Genomic DNA, 16,118 nt, shown 5'->3' with positions numbered 1-16,118 from the left:
AGATGTACTTTATCTCTCCAATGCTTAGTAGTATTCAGTGGGTCACTACTATTTCTAGTATAAAATATGAATGCCTCTTTTTCACATTTAAAATATTTCACAATCGCTCTCCATCCTATCTTCCTACATTGATTTCTCATCATTCCCCATCTCATGTGTCTCACATGCCAGGCAGATGGATAAACTTTCATTTCTTCATCCTTCCTCTCCCATCCCCCAGCAATGGGCCTTTGTACAGCCTGTCCTCTATGATTCTGAAGCTCTATTACTTCGACACTTTCTCTTAGAATCTCTAGCTCACTGAAATGTGCAGCTTGACTGCCACCTCCAATACTCAGAAGCTTCCCTGTTTCTCCCATTGACTGTGCCCCCCCCATTTAAACAGTATATGTTTCCTTGGTGCATATTTTCAATTGATTTTTCTATGTAAAAAATGTTTTCTACATGTAGACTACAAGATCACTGAAGATGTAAAATATTTGTATTTGATTGCCTGTATGTGTGTGTGGTGGGGAATGGGTGAATTTGAACTACTCTTTCTGACTCCAGGTTCCATACTATATTAACCTGGAAGCCTCCAAGAAACCAAGCCTCCATCATTGTTTTAGTTTATTTTCTTCCTCTTATACAATTTCTCGTTCCCTAATATTTACACTAATGCCTAGATTCTGACATCTTTTCTCAGAGAAAAGGCAATATCTAGTACAGACTCCACATTAAATATATGATTGCTGAACTGAATTAATTTCATGAGTAAAATTGAACATGTGAAATCTATTAGTTAGGAAAACACAACAAACAATAATAAAGATTAAAAATTTCTACATAAAGTCTTAATGGATTCATTCATCTAGTCCAGTGCCTTCATTTATAAGTGACTTGCCCAAAGCCTACAAGACTGACCAAGGATTTGAACCATAGTAGTCTAGTTCAGAATTCTTCCCTCATTAAATAATCCTGGTGTGGGGGACAGACTAGAGAACTCTGAGTTTATGGAGTTGGGTTCTGGTCCTGCTCCTTCCACTAATTACTCTGTAGCTTTAGGCAAATCACCTCCCCAACCTGGGGTTCAATTACATGACCTGCAGTCTAAGGGAATAAGGTCATGTAATTTTTTTGTATCCAAACTGTACAATGCAATCTAGGCAATTACAACTCTTTAAATCATGGAGAAACAAGAGAGGAGGATATTTACTACTAAAACAAAAATACCATCTCTTGCAATAACTGGAAGGAATTTTTAGAAATTCAGAGTTCACAGTTCTTTATGAAGTGCTTTGAAACACTTGGGTGAACAAATAATAAGTATGCAAAAGAATGACAATTGGTGGCATGACAAGTTTATTTGATTTGGGGTGAGAAGACCTGGAATTGAATTCCATTTCTGCTATTTATTACGTGCATCAACTCATGCATGACCCCTACCATTTCAGAGTCTGTTTCCTCAGCTATAAAACTGGATGATCTTAACATCTAGGAGGCAGAGAAGTGGCCAAGATGATAGAAGGATAATGGAAACTGGATGAAGTGCATTCAAACTCAGTCTAAGAAACTTGTCACCTTTATGACCCTAGACAAGTCACTTAACACCTCTCAGCCACAAGTTTCCTCATCTCTATACCTACAAAACAGGGATGTTGTGAGGATCAAATGAGATATTAAAACTATAGTGCTCTGTGAACCTTGACATTGCCATTAAATGCAAGTGACCATTAACATCACCTTAAATATAAAAACATGGAACATTATGAAAATGGCAGTTTCAAACATGTGATTTTGAATTCTCTACCTCCTCATACCTTGAAGACAAGGATACTATTTTTCATTCATGTATGACTCATATTGTAGAACTGAGTAGATCCTATCAGTAGTATTCTAATAGCTGAGACTTACCTGGGTCCTTTAGGGTGGTGACAAGACTCCAAGAGGGACGAACTAAAGCAATGTTTCCAATCTTATGAATAAATGAAGGATGACAACAACCAAAGTCAGGCTTGTCTAAGGGACATTGGCCCAAACTGAGACATAAAAGATTTCCTGTGGCTTTTGGTCACAAACTTGCAGTAGGGTTTTACAAGAACGTGCATGTTGGTGCTCTTAAGGGACCAAAGTTCCACTGAGGACATTCAGAGCTACTTAGTGTGCACCTCTGAAAAGCACATAATGGCATACTCAGGTCTGTGGGGACCCAATCACAATTATTAAGGGAAGTCATGGGTGTATTCAGATGTTGTTGTCAGTACTTCTCCATGATGCGCAGAGAACATAGCTGCTCTCAGAAGACAAGAAATCAGGACCATGAGCTCACTAGGCATAGACCTGAAGGAGCCCCCACATGGACAACAGGAAAATAGGCGGGGGATGAGAGAAGTCCTTTAGGCCCCAGAAACAATGCCTTCAAATAGTACAGCTTCCATTCATTTGCCTCTTTGAAGAAAAAATATCTAATTGGGGAAGATTGATGTATCCAGAAATTTACGGATTAGGTAAGAAAAAAAGAAAAGAAATAAAAAGAACAAGTTAATCATTTTAAAAATTCACAGAAAACAACAGAAGGAATTTCAAAAGGGGACACAGACAAGCAGTACAATTTTACTATTGATTAAATATAATAATGTCTTAAAATTGTACATGATGAAAATTAACAGCTTCATTGGGATTTTCTTCTATTATTTGTGTATCAAAATGACCATTTCTGTTAATGTTTACCGGGTTCATAACAAAAAAAAGTAAATTAAAAGAATGAGGAAAAATCTGTCCATGTATATTCCAAATAGCCAGTCCCCAAATAAGCTAGTTAGGTGCCAGGTGGAAGATGAGGACACAACACAGCTTCCTTTCTTCACTCTACTCCACTTTTTAGTATTTTCCCTAATCCAATCACCCAGGCCTCAGAGAGAGTCACTGCCCTTGTTGGAAACAGTCTCCAAGTTCTCTCATTATGCCCTAAAGTGATAGGTCAGTCAATTCTAAGGCCAATGACTCTGAATTCTAGTAGCACTTCTTGGATTTTGATCAGATGAAGGCCATTCAAGTTTTCTTGATTCTACCCTCTGCCTTCAACCTGCCTGGCTTCTATAGATCTTTCATAAGAACTAAGTTCAAACATTCACATTTGTGATAAGGAGCAGAACCAGAATTTGGACCCACATTATCTCACCCCCAATTAAATGTTCCAAAGCACAATACAGTCTGAATTTTTAAACTCGTTTAAACTCTTTCCCCTAATTGTTTAAGGTTTGCTATCTTGTTTTATTTGCTAGAAATCCTATCAAATTGTTTTATGATATAATTAGTTTAAAATGCATAGGTCATATAACATTAAATATAGAAAATTATATTCAATTCTACTTCATAATTTTATAAGTGAGTCACTGATGTCGAGAGGGAACGGAATCTCAAACATCAATGTGTAGAACCAGGACAATAACCGTGGTTTCCTAACTCTCAGATCAATGATACTTTCACCATGCCAAAATAGACTTAAACAGTATTGGAATCAGAGTACCTTGTTATTTGATTATAATCCTAATTTTACAAATGAGGAAACTAATTCTGAGATATATTGACTAACTTCTAGTTAAATAGCAAGTGAATGGCTGGGGCAAAGTTTGAACTCATTTTTCTTGACTTTACCTCTTTTGCTCTATTCACTCCACTGGTAGAGAATAGATTGTATGGTTGAATTGGGAAGAAGCCCTTGACCTTGGGTTTCCAAGAATCAGTTTCCCCTGGCTTATGTTAAATTTTCAATGTGAGCACTTACACCTTGAAATCTATCAAGTACTACAAATCAGGGCTTGATTATTGTATTATTGAGGTCAGTCTAGGCAAGGGGAAAACATACCTTTTCTTCTGAAATAAGGGCAAAGGAGGATAAAACAGGGAATAAAGGTTTGGGGAAAAGGAAGCCCAAAAGGCATAATATCCAGATATGCTCAAATGGAGGGCAAGAAATGGCATAACAGATCTTAGGAGACAGAAACATTTTTAAATGGTCTCTCTTGAAATGTGTGGTAGAGTTAATTATGGAAGAAAAAAAGATTGCTTTGGCACAGTGAGGGGTCAAATGAGACAACAATCTAAGATAGATTTCTAGTGAGTTCTGTCGGTGTGGTTATTTGAGTTGCTTAATAGCACATTAATAGAGCCAGAAAAGGTTGAATATAGATGTAACCCGGGGTTCAAGTGACTTGAGAAAGGACAAAGGGGGTATGTGATTCTAGGGTAGCTCAAGGATAAAGCTGGATCAGCCAACTGTAGGGTCAGATCTATGAAGGGAAAGGAGATAGGCTACAGTAGGAGAAAACAGGAAGGATTGTAGAAATCAGTGTTCATAATAAGGAATATATCTAGACTGAGAAACAATGAGGTAGAATGTGTGATGGAAAGATTGAAGGCTGTGGCCATAAAGGAATTTTAAGAGTTTTGGCAGATGGAATAAGAACACTTTAGAGTGATAGTCTAATGAAGGATGTGTCTATCACCATATGTAGCTAGAGGCATCTAAGGGATGCAGTGGATAGGGTGCCAGGCTTGGAGTCACTCGTCTTCCTGAGTTCAAATCTGGCCTCAGACACTCTCTAGCTAGGTTAGCCTGGGCAAGTCACTTAATCCTGTTTGCCTCAGTTCCTCATCCATCAAATGACCTGGAGAAGGAAATGGCAAACTACTCCAATATCTTTGCCAAGAAAACCCCAAATGGGGTCACAAAGAGTTGGACACAACTGAAATGACTGAAAAATAACATATGTGGCTAAGGTGCTGTTGAAAATGTTCTCCATGCTGCTGTGGCCTATGAGTGCCCCCTATAAACCCCTCCATTATAACACCACCATCACATTCAATGTTGTTCCCATATCTATGGTTTTCTTAGTTCCTCCATTCACACAAGAAACACCTGCAGCCTTCCCTTCTGAAGTTCCAATGTGATCCATCACTTCTTTCTTTGGTGTTTTACCACCCCCACACACACTCTCCTGTTCTTATACATACAACAATGAATTGTTTATTATCTTCCTTTGAAGAATTTGGTGTCTTTTGAGCCACAAGATGTGCAAAAAGAACAGTCAGGGGATAGGACAACCATTTAGAGCCCAGACAATGTGGTTTCCCACAATGCAACTTGATTTCTTAGACCTGTATGAAAAGAAAAGTGTGTCTGCATACTTTCCATGTAATAATCAACCAAAAACTGCTAGGCATATGCAAGGCGGAGCATGACAGAGCAGCACAGCTTCCTTCTATAAGCCCATTATATGTCTCAAGGTAGTTTCCCTACTGCTGAGCCACTCAGACTTCAGAGAGACCATCTTCCTCTGTTGTTAGCACTCTTGAGAAGGGCTGGGATGATGTGCAGGGATTATTATCCATTCCCACCTGCATTTCTCAAACTGATTGGCTTCTCTAAATTTCTCAGTCCACATTGAATTTCATAACTAGAGTTTCCCAATGTTTGAAATGGCCTCAGAGGCTATTTGTTCTAGCCCATACTTGAACAAGAATTCCATCTTCAATGTTCACAGCAATTCAGCATATGCATGACGTTCTTCAATGAGGGGAAAACCAGTTCCTCCTGAAGTAGCCTGGTCCACACTGGGACTGATCTATCTAATGTTTCCTTGCCAAGTAGCTTAAATCACTCTCCAGAATGGGGTATCCATGGATGACCCTAGTTAGAGGTGTCACCTGATGCCTCACTTTGGGAAAAGATATTTTTGTGGCTCCTTTCCCATGTTGCTTCTAATACCCTATTCATGCAAACTTTGTGTATTTTGAGTTAGAATATAAGGGCTTTCACTTAAATATATCAAATTAAAGGAACAACAGCCTTCAACATCAGAAGGCACATCTTATTCTTTTGCAAAGCCACAGTTAGTCTCAATAATGAATCTGAAAAGGCATCTAGAACAGCTGTTCTCAAAGTATAACCTGGAAATTCATGGGGCTACCTGACACCCTTTCGAGGGGTTTTTAATAGTAGAATCATTTTCACTAGAATACTATGAAATTCAAATTTATAGTATGGAAAATGTCAGTAGGTATGTCACATAAACAAAAGCTATTGGAGGGTACTCAATAATTTTGAGGAGTGTAAAGGAGCCTTGAGACCAAAAGGTTTGAGAATCACTGATCTAGATTATCCCTTCTATCACTAACAGCCCAAAATTAAAGGACCTGTAAAGATTATGTACCTGCGGATATGACTTAATATGTAATTTCTGTCAAATCCCATCTACTGGCGGTTTAATCTGGGAGTCACATGGAGCAAGTGCACAGAACAATAGACAACATCTACAAAATGTGGCAGTTCCCACAGAGACATGTTGTTGTTTCTCCTTCATTCTCAAAGAGGACCATGACATCAGGGACGTGATGCCATGACATAAAAATAAATTGAATTTAAGTGAGGGAGAGCTGTGCAAGGTCACCAGCCTCTCTTTCTTCTGTGGAGCCATCTGGGTCCAGTGGCAAGATAATGGATCAGGACAGCTGGAGATGGCCCTGCATGCAGCGGGAGACCTTGGCCTTTTTAAGCTAAGGTCTTTATTTTAGTATTTTTTTTATTTTTTTTTATTTTATTTTTTTTATTTAATATATTTAGTTTTCAGCATTGATTTTCACAAGATTTGAATTACGAATTTTCTCCCCATTTCTACCCTCTCACCCACTCCCAGAAGGCGTATATTCTGGTTGCCCCGTTCCCCAGTCAGCCTTCCCTTCTGTCATTCCACTCCCCACCCATCCCCCTTTCCTTTCTTCTCTTGTAGGGCCAGATAAATTTCTATGCCCCATTGCCTGAGTATCTTATTTCCCAGTTGCATGCAAAAATATTTTTTTTGTTTTTGAATGTCTGTTTTTAAAACTTTGAGTTCCAAATTCTCTCCCCTCTTCCCTCCCGGCCCGCTCTCCCTAAGAAGGCAAGCAATTCAACATAGGCCACATGCGTATCATTATGTAAAACCCTTCCACAATACTCATGTTGTGAAAGATTGACTGTTTTGCTCCTTCCTGACTTATCCCCCTTTATTGAAATTGCTCCCTTCACCCTGTCTGCCCTCCCTTCTATCATGCCCCCCTTTTTTATCTTCTTCCTCCTTCTTTCCTGTGGGGTAAGATACCCAATTGAGTGTGTATGGTATTCCCTTCTCAGGTCAAATCCGATGAGAACAAGATTTACTCTTTCCCCCTCACCTGCCCCCTCTTCCCTTCCTACAGAACCACTTTTTCTTGCCACTTTTATGTGAAATAATATACCCCATTCTGTCTCTCCCTTCCTCCCTCTCTCAATATATTCCTCTCTTATCCCTTAATTTGATTTTGTTATTTTAGATATTATCCCTTCATATTCAACTCACCCTGTGCCCTCTCCCTCTCTCTCTCTCTCTCTCTCTCTCTCTCTCTCTGTATGTATATATATATATATACATATATATATATACACATATACATATATACAAATACATATATACATATACATATGTATACATACACCCACACATATGCATACATAGACACACACATATGTATATATATACACCCATATATATATGCATATTCCTTTCAGCTACTATGATACTGAGGTCTCATGAATCATACACATCCTCCTTCTGTGTAGGAATGTAAACAAAACAGTTCAACTTTAGTAAGTCCCTTATGATTTCTCTTTCTTGTTTACCTTTTCATGCTTCTCTTGATTCTTGCGTTTGAAAGACAAATTTTCTATTCAGCTCTGGTCTTTTCACTGAGAAAGCTTGAAAGTCCTCTATTTTGTTGAAAATTCATATTTTGCCTTGCTGGGTAGGTGATTCTTGGTTTTAATCCTAGCTCCATTGACCTCTGGAGTATCGTATTCCAAGTTCTTTGGTCCCTTAATGTGGAAGCTGCTAGATCCTGTGTAATCCTGATTGTTATTCCACAATACTCAAATAGTTTCTTTCTGGTTGCTTGCAGTATTTTCTCCTTGATCTGGGAGCTCTGGAATTTGGTGACAATATTCCTAGGAGTTTTCTTTTTCAGATCTTTTTGAGGAGGCAATCTGTGGATTCTTACAATATCTATTTTACCCTCTGGCTCTACAACCCTACATCGAAAGCCTCCAAGAAAAATAAGAACTGGTCTCAGGCCATGGAAGGGCTCAAAAAGGATTTGGAAAAGCAAGTTAGAGAAGTAGAGGAAAAAGTGGGATGAGAAATGAGAATTATATGAGAAAACCATGAAAAACAAGTCAATGACTTGCTAAAGGAGACCCAAAAAATACTGAAAAAATATTGAAGAAAACAACACCTTAAAAAATAAACTAACTGTAATGGCAAAAAAGCACCAAAAAGGCAACGAGGAGAAGAATGACTTGAAAGGCAGAATTAGCCAAATGGAAAAGGAGGTCCAAAAGACCACTGAAGAAAATACTACCTTAAAAATTGGATTGGAGTAAGTGGAGGCTAGTGACTTCATGAGAAATCAAGATATTATAAAACAGAACCAAAGGAATGAAAAAGTGGAAGACAATGTGAAATATCTCATTGGGAAAACCACTGACCTGGAAAATAGATCCAGGAGAGATAATTTAAAAATTATAAGCCAAGGTCTTTAACCGGTCCCAGTTTGACTGAGGCAACACCAAATCAGTGATTAAGGCTAGGTAAGAAATGGGGCACAAAATGGCTTCTTTTACCTGGTCAAAAAAATCTATCTGGGAGGGGAAGAGCCTTAAGGTTTGTGGTCAAAACTGAAATAATTGCTATTTACATTGACTTTGAGCCAATAAGCGCCCAAAAAAACGTCCACATAGGGCTGGACCTGGGACCTGGTTTTGGCCAATCAATGAGAACCAGAGTGATTTGGGTTTAAGGCATGGTCCTTAAAACCTGAAGATACCTTGTGAGTGATAGTCTCTGACAGCTTTTCTTTCTTTCTCATCATTCCTGTATGTATATCTATATACACATATATACCTATACACACATACACAGATGTATACATATATGCATATACATGCATGTACATATATATGTGCACATGCATATGTACATACAAACATACATATATGTACATATATTCCCTTTGACCTACATTATACAGTAGATAGAGGGCAGATTTTGGAGTCAAGAAGACTTGAATTCAAATCTTACCTCAGACATTTACTAACTGTGTGACATTGGGTAAGTCATTTAATATCTCTTTGCTTCAGTTTCCTCATCAGCAAAATGGAGATATAATAACATATACCCAACAGAGTTGTTGTAAAATAATAGTTAACATTTGTAAAATGTATTGTGTATTTTAAAGTGATATATAACTGCTAATGACTACTACTACCACCACGACTCCCATTACTACTATTTAAGAGAAATCACATTTCAGAGGAATGAATGTTCACCTGGAGTTAGGAGAATCATACTAGTGGCATACTGTGATTGTGAGCAAGTTTTTTTTTTCACCTATCCAACCCTCAGTGAGCTTAGCTGTAAAATGGAATTCATAATATCTCTAGTATTTGACTAATAGGGGTGTTGTGAGACTAAATGGAGAATATTTGTAAAACACAATGTTAATTGCTGTTGATTTGAGCTTTCCAATTTGAATTTATCTCCCACTTTTGATAGTGCCACAAATCTGCCCTTTTTATTGTTTTAACCTCCCAATTCTTAAAGATCAATTTTTCAATCAAAAACTTTATCTCACCTCCCCTTATCTGATCAAGCTTCCCTTTCCCATGTTGAAGGAACTCTTGTACTTAACTTACACCTGGTCCATGTCTCTCATTGTTGGCTCCTACAACTCTTCGAAGTCCTTGAATTCTGAGCTCTCTCAAATCCTGATAGTCTTAGATCTGGACATAATTTCACTTATAATAAAAGTACATCTTAAAAATTAATGATCATTAAATTGACACAACACTTTGAGGGGAAAAAAGAAAAAAATGCGACCAAGTAGGTGGGGTAATTGGGCAGAAAAATAGAATGAATCCTCCTAGCTAAAAGGGACCCAGGGTAGAAAGGTAACAAATGACACTAGTGGGGAGATTGTGGTATTAAGAAGCTTTCCCTATCCATGGTTCTGATTGCTCATAGAGGATGGCTGTTGTTAAAACATATTGTGTTCCATTTATAATAAATAAGTAAATTTAATGAGTTCACATGGTATTTAGGATTTAGTGATAATCTACATAATTTTCTGCCATGCTACATTGATGCTTCTGTTAAAGCAAATAAAGTTCTCCTGAAAAGATGAAGCTCATTATTTAAAAGAATCAAAATCACAAAACATCAAACCAATCAATAAAACAAACAAAAACCATTTATTAATCACACACTAGTTGTCAAGAATTGTGCAAAGTAATGAATGTACTAACAGAAACACAAATCTAACTCTATATGAGCTTTTATATAAAAATCTACAGATTCTTGTAGAGAAGAGGAGGAACTCAATTTAGGCATAAATTGTTGATCTGATATCTGCAAGCTTAAAGAGGCTGCTTTATCCTCCAGTTATATTAACTTTTAAAAGATAAGAAAGGCATGGAGAAAGAAAAACTCCACATAGGACAGCATTGTATTCAGTTCTTGGTGCAACAGGACATTGATAAGCTGAAGAGCATCTAATGGAAAGCAACTAGATATTGAAATAGGAGTAACGGATAGAAGCCATAATGAGACAAATCAAGGTTTTATATCAAGAAGAGCTTACTAGTCACTGGAGCCAAATCAAAGCAGAACGGGTCTTGAGAGTTAGGAACTTCCCTTTTCTTAGATGACTCCCTGTTGGAAATGCTACAAAATGTATTCCATTTGGGTATGGGTTAGACTATGTTGTCTGAGGAAATTTCCAACTTCCAAATTCATTGATTCTCCCATTCTATTTCTTAGTGATAGTGAATTTCTTAATTAATGAAACTATAGAAGATAACCCTACACAAAAAAATGAGATGTATTTGTATAGAAGCCTGTCCAGTTAATTTAGGATCTTTATTTTCATTTTACAAAGGCTTGAGACTGTACAAAATAATAAACAAGAATAAGATTACAAATTACTCAGGAAGTTTCCACTGTGCATCAATAGAGGAAGTTGCCCCACTGGGAATTCTATGTGCCTACTCCCCCACCAAGTCAAAACCCCACCACAATCCCCAAATGCAAAAGCTCAGAGAACAAAAATATTTTTATTTTCTACCATAATTTTCAGCAGTCCTTTAAGCTGATTATTACAGGGATGATGATCCCTAAGTAACTCAATAATAACTTGCCCAGAGTTACACAGATTGTATATGGTAGACTCAAAATGGCTGTTTACATTAAACAATATCATGTCTCTTGCTGTTATCAGAACTTTTAATTCTAATTTATTTATTATTTATTAATATTTATTATTATACTTATTAATTACTCATCAATATTATTGTATTTATTATTATTACTATTTATTGTTTTATCAAAATTTCCTTTGAAAATATCAACAGACCCTTTTTAAATTTCAAAAAGTATCATCAACAGAGAACTGTAGTTGTGATGAAACATTCAGATTCCCCGAATTTCTAAAAGATGGCAGAGTGAGAGAATCAAATTTTGGAAGCCAACTAGAGCAGATTTTCAGGATGGAGAGGGAGAATTCAGGTCCCTTGATTCATGAGAGATTATTAGCATGTGAGAATTAGAGATGTTGTACTTTAAAGATCAAAGTGAGGGAGAAAAATCCACATGGGGTTCTTTAATTAAAATTAAAGTCCTAATGAAGACTTTGTACCCTCAACAACTTTCTTAAAAGCACTCTTAACTTCCTTGTTCTTCAAGCTATAGATGAGAGGGTTTAGCATGGGGATGACCATGGTGTAAAACACTGATGCCATTTTGTCTGTGTCCATGGAATGACTAGAACTGGGTTGTAAATACATGAAGATGATTGTCCCATAGAATATGGACACTGCTGTGAGATGGGAAGCACAGGTGGAGAAGGCTTTCTGGCGGCCCTCTGCTGAGTGCATTCTCAAGATGGCAATGAAAATGAATAGATAGGATAACAATATGATGAAAATGGCAAAAAAGACATTGAATCCCACAACAAAGAAAACCACTAATTCATTAATGTGTGTGTCAGAGCAGGAAAGACCCAAGAGGGGTGGAATATCACAGCAAAAGTGAGGAACCACATTGGAACTGCAGAAGTGGAGGCTGAAGGTATCTCCTGTGTGAATGGAAGAGTTCAGAAAACCACAGAAATAGGAGCCAGTGACTAGACCAACACATATACTAGGTGTCATGCTGGTGGTGTAATGGAGGGGCTTACACACAGCTATGTGGCGATCATAAGCCATTGCAGCCAGAAGATAACTTTCAACAGTGGCAAATGCCACAAAGAAGAACATTTGTGCAGCACAACCATTGTAAGAGATGATTTTGTTGCCTGTGAGGAGTCCAGCCATCACTTTAGGAGTAATGGCTGTCGAGTAGCCAAAATCTACCAGAGAGAGGTTACTGAGGAAAAAGTACATGGGTGTGTGGAGACGAGAGTCCCAAGAGATAATTACCACCATTCCCAGGTTTCCCACCAAAGTGATTAGGTAAATGACAGTGAACGTTATGAAGAGGGGCATTTGAAGCTCTGAGGCATCTGTTAATCCCACAAGGATGAACTCTTTCACCTCTGAGGCATTCTCCATATATATCCTTAGAGATTTTGTGAATCACCTGGGTCAAGAGAAAAACATATAATAAATCATGGACAATGATCGATATTTTATGAGATGCATATAATCTTTTAAAATTAGGAAATGGAACTTCTATTACATAAAAACTGTTTTTATGTGGGTTAAGCTTAATACAATAATACCAACAGTACAATTATGATTTTTAACACATAAAATAAGAGGCAAATTCCCATTATATTTCGAGCTTATTGATGAGCTTACATTTCTGAACAGTTTCTTAACCTTCTTTAGCCCATCTAACTACATCTTCATTACACCTCAGCCCCACATGGACACAGCCCACCTTTTATTTGACCATCATTAATAATTGTTCTAACTCTGTGAGCCAAAAATGTGAAATTTCCTGGATCACCTCCTGGCTGTCCATTGCACATTCTGCTTCACCCACTTTCAACCTAGATTTGCTCCTTATGAATACTCCTTACCAGTTCCTAGGTCCTTCTCTGTTTTCCAAGTTCATTGCCTCTACTCTAGTCTATCTTATTTTCCTTAAAAGCATTGACCTATGGTTAACTGGTTCAACCAAACTCCCTAACCTATCCTAGGATCCCCACCCACTTGTCCATTCACCAGTCATGCAAATTCTAGGTTATACTTATCATCTACATTTTTTTATCCCACTAATGTGATACTCAATAAGTCCCATGATCGTGCTAACTGGGTTGACTACTAATTTGTGTTATCTTATCCCACTCGAATTTTCACTGGGATAAAGCAATCAATTGTTACCTAATTCACCCCCATCCTACTCTCCAAAGTAAACTATTCCAAAAAAAATTTATCTTCTATGATTTCCTATGCCACTTCATCTCCCCTTCACCTTATCAGAAATAGATGCCATCCCCCTTGAGCAGTCAACAACTCTTTCCCCTTTCTCTCCTTTGCTCCTATTTCAGATAAAGAGGTGGGTCTTCTCCTTGACAAAATTAGCTTTTCCAATTGTGCTCTTCATCTTACATAATAGTCATGATCATCATCATCATTCACATAGTGCTTTAAGGTTTTCAAAGTGCATTACAATTTTTATCTCATTTTATCCTCACAATATCCTGAGTGTTATTATTATCCTCATTTTCTACAGGAAAAAATAACTGAGGCAGGAAGGGTTAATTGAAATGTTCACTGTCACACACCAAGTTAAGTGTCTGAGGCCAGATTTTAACTAAAGTCTTCCTAATTTGAACCTAGATCTTTATCCACTGGGACACCTTGATGCCTCTAAGAATTTACCCCATCTTTCAGTCTCTTTATTTTATTTTCATTCTCTCTTTATTTGCTTTCTCCTTCCCTGCTATTTACAATAGTGCCCACTAATCTAACCTTAAAAAAACCAACTTCACTTGACTCTGCCATCTATTGAAACCATTGTCCTATTAATTTCCTCTTTTTCACTGAGAAATTCCTAGAAACAAGTGGATGATTGTGGTCAATCATCATTCTGCTTGATCTTTCTTCAGCATTTGATACCAAGACCATACTTTAGATACTCTTTTCTCACTGAGTTTTTTTCCTGACACTATTCTCTCCTAGTTCTCCTAGCTATAGTATATTCCCACTTCTCACTCTCTTTAGCTGGATAATTCTCCATCACCCCTCCACTATGCATGGGCTCTGTCTTGAACAATTTTCTCCTCTCTCTTTATGAGCTCTGTTTTGGTAATTGTATCAGTTTTCATGAGTTCAATTTTCATTTATTTGCACCTAATTCCTATATCAATATATGCAGTCTTAGGAAACAGCAGGGGGGACATCATAGAGATTTTGAGTGAAATCAAGGGAGGGAGAATTAGAGTTGATTTACTTGTTGGAATGGGAAAATAGATCACAAGCCTGACACAGAGCTATGATATAATGATGTTAGGGGCTTCAATTATCCAGACATCTAATGCAGCCCTCTCCCAAAGGCAGATCATCTCATAATAGCTTAATTAATCTTAATAGTTCATTCTTCAAAACATGTAGGGACAAATAAGGAGAAATTTTATTCTGGATATGATTCTCACTTACTAATAGGAATTTGTTGCTGGGATGGAAATCATGAGAACCTAGGGGAAAATGATCAATACGTACTAGATGATTTCACTGAAGAAAAGAAAAAAAATGAGCATAGTCTGATATGTACTCTAGATTTTTGGAAAGCTGATTTCAGTGAGTTGAAAGAAAATACAGATGGGATCCCATCAGCTAAAATGCTTTAGAAGAAGTCGTCCCAGGAGGGATAAGAGCTGTCTGAAGGACAGGAAAATAATAAAGAAGGGCAAATGTAGTTTGTAAGAAAAGTTCAATATTAATACACAGGGCATTCACTAACCTAGAATTTTAAGCAGAAATACATACATACATATATGTATATGTACATATATGTGTGTATGTGTATAATATGGAAGCAAGGCTATTTAATAAAACAGAAGATGCAAATAGTATAGTGTGGTTCTATAATAATCATATCAAGAATGCTAAAACTCAAAATGAGTTGAAACTGGCAAATGAAGTCAAAAGCAACAAAAATACTTTTAAAATTATATTTTAAAAAGATATTATCACAAAACATTTGTTTAGTGTATCTGGGAAGATAATAAATGAAAACAGAAGGCAAAGCTTCTCAATTTCTATTTTCTTTGTTTTCCCTGCAAAGAATTTATATTGGAAATGATAAAAACAAAAATTTCTATCAAGACAGCTGAGACCCAAGATAAAAAAGCAAATTTTAACAGAACATTTGGCTGCCCTTGATGAATCCAAGTCAGCTAACCCCAATGATCTAACCTTGTGTTCTGAAAGAACTGGTGGATGTAATTTCTAAGCCACTGCCAGTGATGTTTGAAACATCATGGAAATTGGGAAATGTACCATAAAGTTGGGAAAGGGTAATTGTTGTCATGATTCTCCAAAAACAAAAGAAAACAGAGTCTAAAGACTATAGACCAGTAAGCATGAGACATGTGAGAGATGTTCTTGAAAAGATCACTTAAGAGATGAGTAACAAATATCAGGAAAGAACAACAGTGATTAAAAAAAATTAGCAAGACTTGTGCCAGACTTACATTATTTCCTTTTTGTAGTAGTGAAAAAAATAGAGCAGAGAATACTTTGAATATACCTGATATAGAATTTAGAAAATTTCTTGCTAAAATATCTCATATTCCCATTATTGAGAAGATGAAGAGATATGTAACAGACAATAATAAAATAAGATGGAATGAGAAATGATGGCCAGATTAAAGAGTAATTACTCATTGGTCAATATCAATGTAGCAGGAGGTTTCCAATGGTGGACTCCAGGGATCTGTGGTACGATTGGTGCTATTTAACATTTTTAGCAATGACTTGAATAAGAGCATAAATAATATGCTCACTATATTTCAAATGACACAAACTAGGAGGGCTAGTTAAGACACCAGATGACAGAGTCAGA

The 16,118-nt window shown here is 37.0% G+C and overlaps 1 protein-coding gene across 1 annotated transcript; it reads right to left on the bottom strand.

Moving 5' to 3' along the window:
• Positions 1 to 11,716: 11,716 nt before the first annotated feature.
• LOC118853560 (olfactory receptor 5B12-like) lies at positions 11,717 to 12,655 on the bottom strand. Its single transcript, XM_036763693.1, has one exon. It carries the CDS (start codon positions 12,653 to 12,655, stop codon positions 11,717 to 11,719), a length of 939 nt encoding a protein of 312 aa, XP_036619588.1.
• Between the last annotated feature and the right edge of the window lie 3,463 nt (positions 12,656 to 16,118).

This window comes from Trichosurus vulpecula, chromosome 6 (genome assembly GCF_011100635.1).
Source record: "Trichosurus vulpecula isolate mTriVul1 chromosome 6, mTriVul1.pri, whole genome shotgun sequence".
NCBI classification, from domain to species: Eukaryota; Metazoa; Chordata; class Mammalia; order Diprotodontia; family Phalangeridae; genus Trichosurus; species Trichosurus vulpecula.
The sequence above is the reverse complement of the archived record's forward strand: the minus strand, read 5'-3'. Positions and strand labels throughout refer to the sequence as shown.